This window comes from Lepisosteus platostomus, chromosome 9, assembly GCF_059453375.1.
Source record: "Lepisosteus platostomus isolate fLepPlt1 chromosome 9, fLepPlt1.hap1, whole genome shotgun sequence".
NCBI lineage: Eukaryota > Metazoa > Chordata > Actinopteri > Semionotiformes > Lepisosteidae > Lepisosteus > Lepisosteus platostomus.
Window position 1 is genome coordinate 22,130,514 of NC_142619.1, and position 14,549 is coordinate 22,145,062.

Here is a 14,549-nt window from a genome sequence, read left to right on the forward strand (position 1 = left end):
GCGATATTAACTTTCCTGTCCTTTCTAATATCCCTTTTAACTTGTTCTTACACTTCATTAGCCTATATTCCTTTTCTTTGCATTAACACTTTTTAACATTTTATAGAGTGCTTTCTTTCTCCTTATATTATTTATATTTGATTTATTTTACCATTTATGCCACTACTTTCCTGGCGTTGTTTTGAAGTACTTATCAAAATAAACCCCACATAAGTCACACTCACTGGATAAATCTGTTTTGTACTTCAAGCAGCCATAACCAGCTGCCATCCATTTCCTCCTGATTCTGGCTGTTCTAAATAAGTTTATCATTTTAGTTTTGTCTTATGCAGTCATAGTCTGTTTTTCTGGAATTCTATGCTTTTGTTTTGAAATGTTGTGCAGTTTCAAAATGTAGAATAAAGCACATTGTGTTAAGATTACATTTCCCTATTAGTTCTCTCCACTTTGTTTTCTTCACTGTTTTGACTGTTTCAACTTCTTTATTGCTAAAAAGATCTAGAATGTGTTGCTTTATTGCTCCCTTGTTAATATTTAATAAATTGGTGTTTTGCTTAGGATCCAAAAGCCTGACAACAGCACTTGTACCTACACCAGAGTTTGGCAGAATGTTTAAATAACTGAATATATTATGTATGTTTTTTTTTTCTTCTAGCTCCATGAAGAACAACAACTATCTTGGGATCAGAGAGAAGTAGAGCTGGAGCGACAGCTGGATCTGTATGAGCGACAGCAGAATGAAGTGCTAAGCACTGCAAGAAAGGTACAGTAATCCCTTGTCAACCATAGAGGTTATGTTTTTATTAACTTAAACTGAATTTACTGAAGTTAAGTAAACTAGGGTTGGCAAATACATACATTTATGGGAATAAAAAGTGAGGCTAAAAAGGCTGTGGCACACAATTTAAGTGATATGTTAGCTTACTAAACAAAATAAACACATATAAACTAACATGTAAAAATCAATAAAATGATTATTGTAAAATAAAATAGTTAAATTTACCTTGAATCCAAACCATTGAATATGAAACCATCAACTTTCACACTGACACAAAAGTGTCACCATGGGCAAGGTTAACTGAAACTAATATTCTCTCAAAACTAATATTATAAAATTAATAAACTAATATCTAATATTGTCTCGTGGCTTTTTGGCATCATTTTGGTCAATGATTTTCTCTACATTTTGAGACCATGTTTTTAAATAGCAAAAAACACTAAAACAGGATAAAACTAAAAAGCACAACAGATAACTGCTTTCTTGCCCACATTTGCAAAGTCTAGTCACACAGGGAAAACCATGTTCAGTATATTGTGGGTATCGAAACCACAGTTGCCACGGGCTGATTGTACAATCAACAAAAGTGAAACAAATTATATGTTGTAGAGGGTGGTTCATTTTCAAAGCAAAGGGTGAATTGCGATTGTGATTTTTTTCACTGTGATGTGCTTCTATTTGTTTAGCCACCATGTGAAATGTTTCTAGCAAAAGTGTAGGTTGAGATACTGTGTAAATCTAATATATGCTACAGTATATACTGTATTGGTGAATGTATGAGATATTATTTAATGCATTCTAGGTATTTATTATCAAAGTTTGAACTCAATTATTTTTCTTTTATTTCTCTGTACTTATTTCTTGTCACAAAAGCAGGAATGCTATCATTCTTACACACTTTGTAATTGGAAAAGCAGTTGGATGCCATAGTATGAATATGCACTCTACTTAAAATGTGGTTTAGTTAATATTTTCATTTAGTTTAATAGTTTGTGGGGTTTTTTTTGCAGTTTGAAGAAGCAACTGGAAATATCCCAGACCCCAGCTTGCCTCTACCTCAGCAGCTTGATTTCGCTCTAAGGAAGATCAAAGAACATCTCCGCACCATTCTAGAAACACAGTCAACTTGCAAGATTTTAGAAGAAGTGAAGTATTTTGGGAAACTATTCATTTTTAACTGCGCAAATGTATTTGGCAGATCTGTTTTGTGAAAGGAAACCCAATTAATTTTTGTGCTGTCATTTACAATCAAATTCATTTTGTGATTGAACAAAAAATAGTGTGTCAGAGGGAGGAGAAAACATGACAATAGTGTTTTCTTTGGGGCTTAATGTTAAATCTCACTCCATTTTAGTTCTTGATCAAAATCAAGATTGTTGTGTAATAAAAAAACAATAAATGTGGTAAAAAAAAGCAGACATATATTGTTGTTTTATAGCTTTATAGTTTTTTTTGTTTTGTCACAGAAACTCAAAGAAAAAGAGGAAGCTCTGTGGAAGGCTGAACAAAATGTGCTTTCAAGGGACAAGGTCATCAATGAGCTGAGGCTTCGTCTGCCTGCTACGGCTGAGAGAGAGAAACTGATTGCGGAGTTAGGAAAGAGAGGAGAGGACCCAGAGTACCAACAAGCACTAAAGGTGGCCCATCAAACCATTGCCAACCTTCAGGCCAGATTAAACCAGAAAGAAGACATTGTGAAAAAATACCAGAACCTCTTGGCTAGAGCAAGACAGGTATTTAAACTGTGCTTAGTCATTTATTGGAACTCACATTTTGTCTCTTTGCCTTATATTTGTCTCTTGGCATTATAATCTATATTATTACAGTAGTTTGTGTTTCACACTTGCATTTTGTGTTTTACTCTTTGATCCAGTTATCTGTCCTTTCTAGATTTATATGAGAATATTCTATACACAGAGAATTTATATGAGTCTTTTAGATTCATATAAATACAGGGGTTTGCAAAAGGAAGGACAGGAACCTGCATTTAGTTAATTTGATTAATGGTTTTCTTAAATTGCCTAGTTCAAGGCCTAAAATATAAAACAACCTTTCATATTGCTATTTTACCAAATGTCTTTTTACAGTGTCTTCCAACTATATTCAGACCTTTCCTGCGATGTCCTAGTTTGTGAAATAACAAAATGATGGATACACATTTTTTAAACATAAAACTTTATTCAAAATCTTAATGCCCAAACTGAGGTCTTTGAGGGTAAGATAAATTACAGTAAATGTCAGTTAAATCTAAAAGGAAAAAACTGAAATACTGTATGTTGGTTTCATAAGTACTGTGTTCAGACCCATGAACTCAAGATATGATGGAAGCATTTTTGGTAGCAATTACAAAAGTATTTTTGGGTAAGTCTCTACAAATTTTGGACATCAACATAGTGCAGTTTTTGCCCGTTCTTGTCAGATTTACCCAAGTTCTCTTATGTCACTCATTTCAAAAAGTTCAAATTTTGTCTGTCTGATCACAAAACATTTTTCACATTTACGATATAATTTTGGTGCTTTGTTACGAATTCCATACAGGATCTAATATGTTGTTCAGTTCCATACAAGCCTCCTTCCTAAAGTGGTCTGAGATATTGTTGAGCCTTGAGGCGCTGAACTCTGTAGCTTTTTCAGACTCACAGTAGGCGTTACTGAACAATTTCCTTCTTGTCCAGCTATTCAGTTTGGGAGGACAACCTAATCTTTGTTTGTTCCACTTCTTAATGTTTGGCTTCACCATGCTCAAAGAGATATAAAAGGTCTTCGATATGTATTTATACCCTTTTCCTGCTCTATGCAATTATACAACTTTTTCACCGAGTCCATGGGCTCCTTGGTCTTCATGGTTGAATTGGTGCTTTCAATTCACTACCCGACTGAGTGCTGTTACAAAGATATATGTGTATTTATTCTGAAATCATGTGAACCACAAGTGACCACAGACAAGCCACTCAACTAATTGTGTGGCTCATTTAGTTAGTTATGTTAAGATAATTAGAAATAAGGTTTAACACAGCAAAAGGTTTGGAAATTTTGCAATTATCTTTCATATTACTTGTCTGTTTACTGCCTTATGTGTTTTACTATGAATGTGTGAAATAGCCTGTGTATATAACAAATATTAATTGCTATTTTAAAGTATCATGAATGCCAGCTTTAAAATAGCAATATGTGAAACATGTCTGAATACTTGTGCAAGGCACTGTAGATTGTGACTGTTTTCAATTATTGTATATGTACTAATGATATTCCAATTGATGTTCAATTACAGGAACAGGAAGATATGACAAAGAAGCATGAAGAGCAAATTAGAGTTTTGCATCAAAAACTGGATTTCCATTCTGATACATCTTTGAACAAATTCAAACAAACAGCCCTGGTTAGCAATTCTTTATTAAGCTCACAGTTATTTATGCTATCTGCTGTCGCTGATCTTGGTTTTTCTTTTGTAGTCTAAGCCTTGGACACACATGGAGGGTGTGTGCAGTAGGTTTCATTGATACTGTATACACTGTTGAATATGGTGCCTGGACCTACTGGCTGGTCATACAGCCTAGATCTCACATCAAGCAATGCCTAAATCTAGCCTAAATCTAATTATGTGTAAAACATTCTTGCAGCAGTATAATTTTGCGGTCACAAAATATCACTCTTAATACGATAGTTTTCAGTAATGCTACTGTATTGTTCCTTGCTAGCAAATGGTGACTTAAACTTTTTGTATTAAATAAATGAAAAAATTCAAAAACATACACATGTACAGTAACTGGGTGTCAAAGGCACAGACAAACAATTTCAAACAATTTCTCTTTACTTTTATGAAGAGAAGGACTTTGGATTCAAGTATTCAAAATTCTACAAAAACACAGTATGATGTCAAAAGTGGAAATAAATACCATTTCACTGATAGAAATATAATGAAATAGTCAGGATAATACCATCACCAATACTGAAGTAAAGACAGTAATGAGCAACCAAAAGGACCAAAAAGCCTCCAACCCTTATCCTAGCTCTTATGTTAAAATGACACTTGTGTGTTTCATAGGCTAAAAGATTTTAATAAATGTTTTACTTAATCTTGATGTTATATCCTTTAGCACCTTTTAGCAATTTAAAAAAATACCTTTTTTAATAATTTATGTATATGTGTTGTCAGTCACATAAGTAATACATAGTTTGAAATATTTGTTTTGTTTTCACATTTAGGAATTGATGAAGAAGCCCAACATTGCAGTTCCTACTACAAAACACCTAGTCCGATTGGCTGAGATGGAACAAACTGTAGCTGAGCAAGACAACTCCCTTTCTTCTCTCACTGAAAAATTAAAAAGAGTGACAGCTGATCTAGAGAAGCAGAAACAAATAACATCAATGAAAATGAAGGAACATGAAAATGAGAAAGCCAAGTAAGTTTTGATGGTTGTCTTTGAGATATTTGTTAATGTTGTGTGAAAACAGGTTTGTTTGGCAATAAGGTATTATGTCTCTAGAAAGTATAAGGAGGAAGAGCTGTTAATATACAGTATAGATTTTACTCATTAATACACCTGGCCGTGTGTAGTCTCCTATACTTATGAATGGATTAGGTGTAATTGTTACCTCTTTATTCTTTATGTACAATATGGTATACTGTTGATCTAATTTCTCCCTTCTTTTTTATCATAATCCTGTTTATTCTGTACCTGTAGTTTACATGAAAGTGTCCTCACTTCTACCCTTAATTATCCTTCCTTTTTTTGTGTGAATGTTTTAACTGACTGTAAAGAGGCTCTCTTCCCTCATCTTTCCAAGCCTTCCTTTCAACTTGCTGATAGTTCCAGGACTATAAACCTGTCCTAGAGTTCTGGAGGAGATTTGAGTCTCTTTTTCTGAGTGATGTCTTCTAAGTGATCCCTCTTTAGATCTCACCTGTGGGTGGTTCATATGCACATCTTTTGAATAGGTTTAATACTAATATGGAATACTATGGTGTTACATGACCTTCCTGCTCCTTAGGTTGGTGTGGCCACTCATATGGTACCTTCTGGTTTCCTCTGGTGCCTCTCCTGGACCACACTGCCATAATTATTATTGTAATATTTAGTTTTATCTTCACTTTCTACTTTCAGTAACCCTTAAGTAAGGTCTACATTAAAGTAATCACCAACAAAATGATAATTCTGTTATCTTATGCTGTACTAAAGATGTTATTGTACAACAGGCTTGAAGGAAAATATGCTACTCAGTCAAAAAAGCTGAGGGAGGAAGCTGATGAATTACGTGAACAGCTGTCGCAAACAGAGAAGGAGGTTCAGTATCTGAAAACAGAGCTGGAAGCACAGAAAGAAGCCAATGTAAAGTCTCCTACTGCTACAATGAAAAACCTAGTTGAAAGACTTAAATCACAATTAATGCTGAAGGAAAAACAACAAAAGGTAATAAAAAAAGTTTGTGGTAGTAAGGTAACTTTTATAGAATGTTGAAGTGTACTTTTTTACAACATACAAACAAGTTCATCAAAATTAATTGATTGTACTCCTTAATTTTGTTGTATTTTAATTTATTTTCACCATTATATTTATTTTCTCTTTTTAAGGCCCTCAGTAAAGCACTGTTAGAACTTCGTTCAGAAATGACAGCTCATGCAGAGCAGCAGATAATTGCAAGTGCAGCACAAAAGGAGCAAAACTTAAATGTGCAACAGATTGTAGACAAGCACACTAAAGATCTGAAGGCAAGTATACAAATAAAATAAATGATGTTTATCAACTAGATGCAAATAGCCAGGTTTGTAAAATCAAAACGGAGATTAACAGTCTTTAATATGTCAAAATCTATTGATGTGTGACAAATATTAATTATTGAGCTTTTCTAAGATACTGTACATAATTGTAATACTTTTAATTAGGCTCTGAAGTCCTTTACGAAACCAATATGTACTAGGCACTCAAAGATTTGTTTTTCAGGCCCTTGTATTAAATGATGTCTAGGGTTATATTGTAAATAATATTTGTATGATACAGATGGTTAAACATATGAGAAATAAGAATGGACAGTGTGAAACGTCTAGAAAATGGCCTTAGTAAAACTTTATTTTAATTCTTATACTGGATGATATTTGCTTCACTATGTCTTAACACTGTCAGACCACATTTATTTTTTTTATTTTTATCTATCCTTCCAAAATGTATATGACAATTTCTTTAAAATATATAAATGTCACTCTTCCTCATTTTATTTGTAATATTAGTCTCGTATTCAAGATCTAAGTGAAGAACTCCAGACAGCCAAGGACAGCCTTAAAATGATAAAGAACAGGGAAAACTCCTTGAAAGACGAGGTGGAAAGTTTGAACAGAGAATTGCAAAGAAGTCAGAAGTCTCAGTCCAAACTGCAGACAGAGAGAGATGAACTGGACAAAGAGAATGAAGAGCTGAAAAAAAGAATCAAGAGGCTCACCAGCAGCCTGCAGGTGATGAATGTGTGGAACCTAAAGCTAAAGCTTAATTTTTATAGCTGTATATATTTAATAAGAAAAAAACATTCTAGGCTTAAATTTTTCTGTTCCACATTTTAACATTGTGAAGGAAAGCTTTGTCTAACTTTGTTTCAACAGCATCCTTTCAATGAGCGGAGTCCTTCAACTTTTATAATGTAGGTTCAAATCAAGTCTGTGCCTCATAGTGGCTGATGTTATAAATTCCCTATAATAGTGCTGAATAGGTATGATTTGTTTTGAGTCAAGTGAGCTGTAGAATTATGATTTTATAGCAGAACTTTGTGAGCTTTTCAGCATCTGTAGGATACATGTGTCTCTGAATGTCCAGCACCTAACTCTTAATTATTTTTCTCATTTCAGAAGTCACGCTGATAATTTGTTTTGTGTTAGAACTAAGCTTTTTTTGTTTTCTTTATAATATGCTTTTCTTTTCTATTCTGATGCACACAGGACAAAAGGGAGATTTTTTCTTACCATGCTGAAAAAATGTCAAGTCAGGGATAATTTTTTTAATTCACCATATTGATGTAAACTATGTTTACCTTTAACTTACCAATTGCATGGGCAATGTGTTTGTTCTAAAACAGGCTAAAGCATTGTAAGCAGTGATTACAGCAGAGCTTATCTTTGTGAATTTTCCAGTAGCAAATCTCAAAAGACTTTTGTCCTGTTTCTTCACCAAAAATGTTACATTTTCTTTGGAACATTTCAATATGTGAATTTTAGCTTTACTCTCTAGCTGACCCTAGAATGTGCTAACAATGTAGACAGTGTTATTCTTGTTAAATAATCTGGCTGGCCTTTTAATCTACAGAATATGTATTTTAAAGAAATTATTCCTTTGAAATGTCTTTGGAATTCTGAAACTACTTCAAATCAACAGCACTCTATAAAATTGAAAATATACCTTGTATAGTTCATGATTTTTATACTAAATATTTTCAGAATAAGTCTGATGGTGAAGGAAAATGTGCTACACTAGATGAACTTCAAAAGAAGGTGAAAAGGCTAGAATCTGAGTTAGAGAGTAAAAATACAGAATCTCCAGTGGAAAGAAAACCCATGAAAGAAGATAAGGTAAAATAGTTTCTTGATTTCTGTTTAGCTTTTAAGTACAGTCATTTCTGCTATAACATTTCCATACCACAAATTGGATATAACACAGTTGATTTATTGGGAAACACTTGCACCATAATATGAGTGCATGTTGGCTCTAACACAATTTAACCATACTGGAATTAGTCACACACATAGAATAAAACTGCTGCAGTGAGGCTGCTGCACAACCAACACATGCTTGGGATGCTGGCATATTCTCTTATGCATTGGCAGCAGTCTTTATCCAACCTATATACATATTAAAGTTGTTCACAGTCCTCACCCACTATATTTTCATTCTTTGGAAACAGCAATAAAAATAATAAATATACATGTAGGTGTTTTTTACTCATACAATGAGTATGAGGCATTCTACTAGTGTCTTAGAATCCTGTCTGCCAGGGTAGTGTAGACCAGGACCTCTTTCCTCCAGCGAGACAGACCAAATTCCAAAAGCTCACAAGTCAAGGTTCCAGGACAAACAATAGATTAATTAAGGCCCTGGGGCCCAATCTGGATCACCAGCAACCTCATGGATTTTCTCAGGAACACTTATAGGGAGACCAAAAAAAACCCCAAAAGCTTCTTCACAGAAACATGGATAGTGAAAATACAACTAACACAAGACTATCTACTAAAACACGACAGACAAAATAAACCATTGGTGGATTACAACCACTGTTCCTCCCGTACTGCACACCAAATAGCTAACCATCTCCAAAAACGTATTTTCACTAATAGAAAAAATCCATGCAAATCTTCCTTTAACCTTCTCAGTCTTGCAACCCATTATACTGTAGATACTGCAAGCTGGTCTGCTGATGTAACAACCCAGTTCTTGACACTCTCTCTTTAAACTGCAAGAACCTACACACAGAACCACACAGCATAGCTCCAATTGCCAAATGAGTCAAGCCTGTGGAATGCGGGATCACCAGTTGGACCAATCAAATCAGTTCTTTTCTTCCAGTGGCACTCCAGTCACACAGCTTACTAATTAGGCAATTAAGCCAGGTGTTTCCAGTTTTTACTCCCAGAGGAGGCCCTGACCAAAGCTTTGGCTTGTACCATTACATACATATGTGTGGTGCACATGAAAAGGAAAGCTATTAATCCAGAACGAATGTTTGATGTTATAAAATGACATGAGAGAAACTAAAGGATACATGATAGCATTTGTGCTGCTGGGCTTATAGTAGTGTACTGTATATTGTTAAAGTTTCTAATGAAAAATGTTTTCACTCTCCTCCACTGCAAAATTAGTCTTTGTTTAGTGATGGAAATACTGACGCATATTATGTCTTATTTAATTTTTTCCCCACTGTTTTATATTTCAAATGATCACAAAACACATATTATACAAAAGTAATACGTTGAAACTAATAATATGGCTAATTACTGTAGAACAAATGCCTTTCTTATAGTGAATCCTTACTATTTGCCCCATAACAACTTCATTCCCATTGAACCAATGGTTTCTATAACAATTTTCTGTAACATGGTGGTTTCTACCACTATCGTGTTATAGCAGATATGCCTGTAAACAGCTAAGGAGAAAAGTACATTATGTAAATTAACAAAAACCATATTTGCCTAACACTGCATGTTTCAGCTTTCATAAGCTAAATCTGTTGGTACAAGCTATTCTTAGAAGACTCAACTTTCAGAACATAAATTAGTCATATAAACATTGTGTCTGTAAAATAATTATTAATTTGAGTTAGGTAAGATAAATAGTTACTAGTTATGGAGTATAATTTGTATATGGAGTATAATAATCTAATGGATAATTCATTTAATATTATTATTCCCCTTCAAATATAGTGAAAGAGTCCCTTTTAGTTGCTAGGTGCTGTTTGAAACCAGTTACAATGTTCTGCAAAATAATAAGAATACAAAAAAAAATTGCGAATGTTAAATTCACAAATGTTGAAACCTTACTTTAAAACATGAATGGGCAGCATAATTTCCAAACATGAATAATGTGAATTTTCTTTTATTATAGTTCTATGTTGTCAAACAAATGTACATTTTTTGTAAAAATAGGTTATTTTTCCATCCTTCTATTAAAACATATTGATAGGATAAAGATTAATATTTGGTTCAAAAATTGAGGAAAAGTTTTTAAGCTCCTAACCATTCAAAAGGCACAAAAACAGCACACATATTGGCTCTGCACATCCTCTGATCACAAATAATTGCAGATAAACATATGGTCCCACACTGATAATGTTAAATTTGCAGAAGTTGAGATCCTATTGTATTTGTATTTGAATGAAGACTTAGGCCTAATGATTTTATTAAACTTTTCTCTAGAGTGGCTTAATTTTGGTTTGGTTTTTCATGTTCTTGAATGTACATTATTTAGTGATTTTGCACTGTTTCTGTGAGTGTTTTCTGAAACATAAGGCAACTTCTAGAACCATTAATCATTATTCCTTTCATTTCCTGTCTTCATTTAGACAACAAAAGAAGAAATAATAAGATGGGAAGAAAGCAAAAAATGGCAAGCTAAACTAGAAAGTGTTCGGAACAAATTAAAAGAAAAGGAGAAAGAGATTGATACCCTAACAAAACAGCTCAGTACATTAAAGGACCTCTATGCCAGGTCAGTTTCAGTGTGTTTTTCTCCCAGTAACTTAATTTTTTTGTTGGTATAGCATGTTTCATAATTAACCGTAGCCAATTTTATTTGATTAAGGTGTAAACAACTGTAGTTAAAAATTGTAGTTGTCCAACCATCCTAGGGGTCAGTATATATCGCTTATATGAACACTAGATGTCACTGCATAACTAAACTTCAAGCAAGTAATGCTTAATAAGTTGTGCTGTTTTTCCGGGGTACTATGATTTTAAACTAAATCATTATTTGTGACAGTAATATTGTCAATGTTTATTTTATTAATGATGATAATTGGATTTCAAGAAACATAATTTTTGGAGAGATGACAAAACCTCACTCATGTAACATCAAAAGCAGGGTATTGCCCCTTCCTTCCCAGCTTTTGTCCCTTTTCATATCTTCACCACCCCTACCATTGCCCTTTGCCACAATTGCACATTACGATGGTGTTTTTCTGAATTTCCTGTTTAGCCATAGCTATTTATGTATGTGAAAGTATTTCCCTGTGCTCTTTTACTTTTATCCTGAATATTTTCAACTTTTAGAACTGATCAGGAAAAAGCAGCCCTGCAGAAGAAACTCAAAAGCCGTGGTGTGACTGTAGATCAGGTAGTGGGAGCTCGAACTTTAGAATCTGAAAAAATGATTGAAGAACTCAAGAGGAGAAATTCAGACCTTGAGCACCAAATTGTTTTAATAAAGTGAGTGTAGTATATTAGGCTTTTCTTCTAGTCTCTTGACTGTTGTGACATTAAAGATGGAAAATGCATGGTTAACCAATAGTAAACTTAAGTAAAATCCCTTTCACAAACTCAGTGTGTTGTCCAAGTCTCAAAGAATTAAGTTTTAAAGAGTACTAAAAGCCTTAGAATTTAACACATGTTTTGGTGAATGTACTACCTTTAGAAATTCTGATTTTCTCTGTTGAAAAGGAGATGTGTGCTGTCATTTTCTTTCTCCTCTTAACATGTTATTTCCCATTATGATAAATTGAAACAAACTCTTCCCTCCACTTATGTATTGATGTTCAGTTTTGAAATCACATATCTATTAATATTGAATGTCATTATTGTAAATTGTTTCATTTTCAGACAACAGCAGGCTTTGCCCCGAGACATAGCAATGGAAGACTTAAATCTGAAAAATCGATACCTAGAGGAAAAAATTCATTCTCTAGAAAAGCAGCTTACAAAAGAACCACTTTCAAGACCTTCAGTAAGTACAGTATCTTTCTGTTCTTGGAAGGAAATCTTTAAAATATTACCTAAAGCTTTTAATAGAACAGTGTCCTGGCAGAAATATACAACTAACAGTCATTCATGTTGCTTTACTTTGGTTCTTTCTAAAACTACTATATCATTGTTTTGGTCTTACAAGTGCATTAGATTTAATCATAACATAATCATAACTCAATTTAAATTCAAATTGTTACTCCCCTTACTTTTGGGATGCATAATACATAAGCATTCAGACCCTCACACATAGCTTCCTGCAGTCCAGAATTATGTATACAGTTTTTAAAAAGTGTTAATTCTACCTCCTATATATCTCTTTGTCTTAATCAACATTAAATTTCAGTTGCTGAGTACCCAATCCATGATTTGTGTTTGGTGTTTTTACAGTTCGTTTGCTGCCGTTTCTGTTCGACACATTCCCCTTTTTTGTGACTGACTGAAACTTATGTAATCAATTATAATATTAGAATCTGATATAGTCTACTGAAAAATATAAGTTTCAGTAGTCCTGTAATGTTATTTTCCTTTTAATGCAGAAATCTTGAGTTGTTTTTTGTTCCTTACACTTCTATAAAAAATCATAAGCATATAGAAATCAATTTGGTACTTGTGACATACATATAAAACAGGAAAAGCTGTTAGTACAAGTATGATACGGCTTGTTTATTTTTAAATATCTTGCACGAGGCTTAAAAAGGAACTATTTTGTATATATATGTAGTGGATGACAAAATGGAAACACCTGGTTAAATGATGGACAACCAATATGTTGAAAGCAATATATCCCATGTACTGTATATTGAGACATTCTACTGTAGATGTGGTTCAAAAACATAACAGTAACTCAACAGAGCAGCATTCCTTAGTTGGATTGCAATGTACAAATGACTCATCACACCTGGCAATGCATGTTTGTGAGTCAGGTCGTGCAAAGGACTACCAAGCAGTTAAGAAAAGTAATATAGACAAGTGCAAGTGTGACACCAACATGAACTCTACAGTCATGATTACTTGGTTGCAATATTGAAGATTCCAGATGGTTCCAGGGTTTAGGTGCACTCTTTGGCAAGGTCAGTGCTAATTGCTACTTAATGATAATAAGGGATTATCTTCACCATGTGTTCCAGCATTTATTTTTTGCCAGAAAGGGTGTCTTCTAGGATGACAATGCCCCCATTCACAGAGCACATATAATAAGAAAAAGAAGAGGATTATAGCACCTTTAAAAGTAGTATAGTATCTCAAAGTGCTTTACAGTAGGTGTAAAAAACAGTTCTAATAATATCAAATTACAAAGTAAGTACATATAAGAAAGAAAAATATTTAGAAGTGCTAAATGGAGCAATGGAGCAGATACAGACACTAATTAAAAGCTTTTATGAAAAGAATGGTTTTGAGTCTAGATTTTAATGCACTTCCACATGTGGAAGACCATTGGTTTCTAGCTCTGAGCTCTGTCAAGCATTTATGGGATTTACTTAGGAATGGCACCCTAGACAGCTTTTTCCACCTTCGTCACCCAGGTGTGAGTTGATTGATTTTCTTGTGGATGAATGGTTCTGCTTAATTCCTGCAGAATATCCAAATGCTGGTAGACTGACTGCAAATATTGGTTCAATGCCCTTTTAAGTGACTTTACCTTGGTGCTGCCATTTTGTTCTCTTGTACCTGTATAAAGCCCAATGTGGGACTCTATGGGCACAAAATATGACACTTTGGATTGGATGCCAGTCAATTGCAGGGTGTACAAATCTAAATCAGTGAAACCCAGGATCTAAGCTGTAAGGCAGCATATATTATTTGTTTTTATATACAGATGCAGCCATTCAAAATGCGCGGGCGATACCGCATTATTTTCCGGTGTGCTGTACGTAGTCTACCGCGAGTTACCGGTAAATACTGCTAGTTACCGTAAATTCTCCTATAATACAGCAAGCAAAATAATAGTATCCGGAATTTCCGCAAGGTGGAGCTAATAAAGCTCAACCTCTCATGTTTGAGCTGTCGCCATCAAAGTCTTTAATGAAGATATTACTAATAGTATTAATAATGAATGACCTTGGACAAGCTGTAAGTGTAAACTCAAAGTATTGCCCTGGTCCACATTCTTTTTTTAATTGACCATCTTTGTAAAAGTAACACCACAGCATTTCGCAATCACACATTTGTTTCCAATCATGCAAAGTACAGTAATTTTTGAGAATCGATTCACCATGCCTTTCACATGCTCATAAAACAGATTGATTTAGGAACATAAACATATTACCGTATGCAAACTGTACTGTATACAGTATGTATATGTATATTTAATGTCTTAACTGTGCCCGTTTAAGTATT

At 33.9% G+C, this 14,549-nt stretch overlaps 1 protein-coding gene across 3 annotated transcripts in view; it reads left to right on the top strand.

Moving 5' to 3' along the window:
* cep290 (centrosomal protein 290) overlaps positions 1-14,549 on the top strand; it is a 57,045-nt gene that overhangs the window by 23,458 nt on the left and 19,038 nt on the right. For all 3 annotated transcript variants that reach the window (XM_088647190.1, XM_088647192.1, XM_088647191.1), the window contains 12 exons: positions 656-763; positions 1,789-1,923; positions 2,245-2,511; positions 4,050-4,157; positions 4,985-5,184; positions 5,979-6,192; positions 6,354-6,491; positions 7,008-7,229; positions 8,202-8,333; positions 10,817-10,962; positions 11,523-11,678; positions 12,069-12,192. In XM_088647190.1, coding sequence (XP_088503316.1) covers positions 656-763; positions 1,789-1,923; positions 2,245-2,511; positions 4,050-4,157; positions 4,985-5,184; positions 5,979-6,192; positions 6,354-6,491; positions 7,008-7,229; positions 8,202-8,333; positions 10,817-10,962; positions 11,523-11,678; positions 12,069-12,192 — 1,950 coding nt within the window. The remainder of the gene's footprint in view (positions 1-655; positions 764-1,788; positions 1,924-2,244; positions 2,512-4,049; positions 4,158-4,984; positions 5,185-5,978; positions 6,193-6,353; positions 6,492-7,007; positions 7,230-8,201; positions 8,334-10,816; positions 10,963-11,522; positions 11,679-12,068; positions 12,193-14,549) is intronic.